Raw genomic sequence first — 1052 nt, 5'->3', positions numbered from 1 at the left:
AACTAAATTTCCTGTGCCGTTTAATATTACTGACGTTTCTAACACGACATTTCGGGATATATTTCGCTTGGGGTAAGTAGGGGGAATCGAGTAAAATATTCAAAGTATTGGATATTCTTTCTTCCAGTTTGTGTCTACCTTTACCGAATCCTCTACATGATAATGGCCCGCGTATACTTTACGTACATGGGTCTTTACCGGAAATATATAGTGTGGAAGAAGCGATGACTGTCAACTTTGTTCTGCAAGATATTTTCATGTTAGAAGATGACTATGCTGTTGTTAATGGTTTGATAGCGATTGTCGATCTTAAGGCATTCACTTTCTCATATGTTTTTCAACTGACTCCAATAGTTTTAAAAAAATTCATTGCATACAGTCACGAATCAATACCATTACGAATGAAAGCTATCCATAACATAAACGCGCCCAAAATATATGATACTGTTTACCAAATGTTCTTACCGATTTTGCCACAAAAATATCACAATAGAGTACGTGAACAAAACAGTCGTTGAATTTTTATACCCATCATCAAAGAGGTATATTTACTTCGTCAAGACGTTTCCAACAGGAAGCTTGTGATACCCCATAAAGTATATACATTCTTGATCAGCATCAAATTCTAAATCAATTTAAGCATGTCCGTCGGCCCGTCTGTGTAATGTCTGACACTTGTAAACACCGTCCTGGCCTAATTCAAATTAGGCACAAACATTGGAAGTTCTTGCACGCAGGTTGATATTGAAAACTGGTCGAAGGACACGTCTACATTATTACGTAAAGTAAGGACACATCAATAATAAAAAAATGGTATTTTGATCACTACTCACCTATATCAGATAAACATACATCGTATCTTCTGTGGGTGATGCTATACTACCTTCAGAAAAATGCAAAAATTGGCCTCGCCTTAATTTTATAGTGCGTCAAAACTTCTTCTTTTTTCAAAACTCACAAGAACAAGGTTCAAAACCCCCATAAAGTATACAAATTCGGAATACCCATAAAAATGCCCGTACATTCATCTGTCCATCTGTCCGTCTACGCAA

At 36.4% G+C, this 1052-nt stretch overlaps 1 protein-coding gene across 1 annotated transcript; it reads left to right on the top strand.

Annotated features, from left to right (window-relative positions):
- Positions 1-4: 4 nt before the first annotated feature.
- LOC119643030 (alpha-tocopherol transfer protein-like) lies at positions 5-1040 on the top strand (the record flags this gene model as incomplete). The annotated part of the gene is made up of 2 exons (XM_038042388.1): positions 5-72; positions 128-1040. Coding segments are annotated over 2 exons (459 nt in total), but the record flags the coding sequence as incomplete, so codon positions are not given.
- Between the last annotated feature and the right edge of the window lie 12 nt (positions 1041-1052).

Source organism: Glossina fuscipes, unplaced genomic scaffold (genome assembly GCF_014805625.2).
Source record: "Glossina fuscipes isolate IAEA_lab_2018 unplaced genomic scaffold, Yale_Gfus_2 41039, whole genome shotgun sequence".
Lineage (NCBI taxonomy): Eukaryota > Metazoa > Arthropoda > Insecta > Diptera > Glossinidae > Glossina > Glossina fuscipes.
This window is presented reverse-complemented; position numbering and strand designations above follow the sequence as displayed.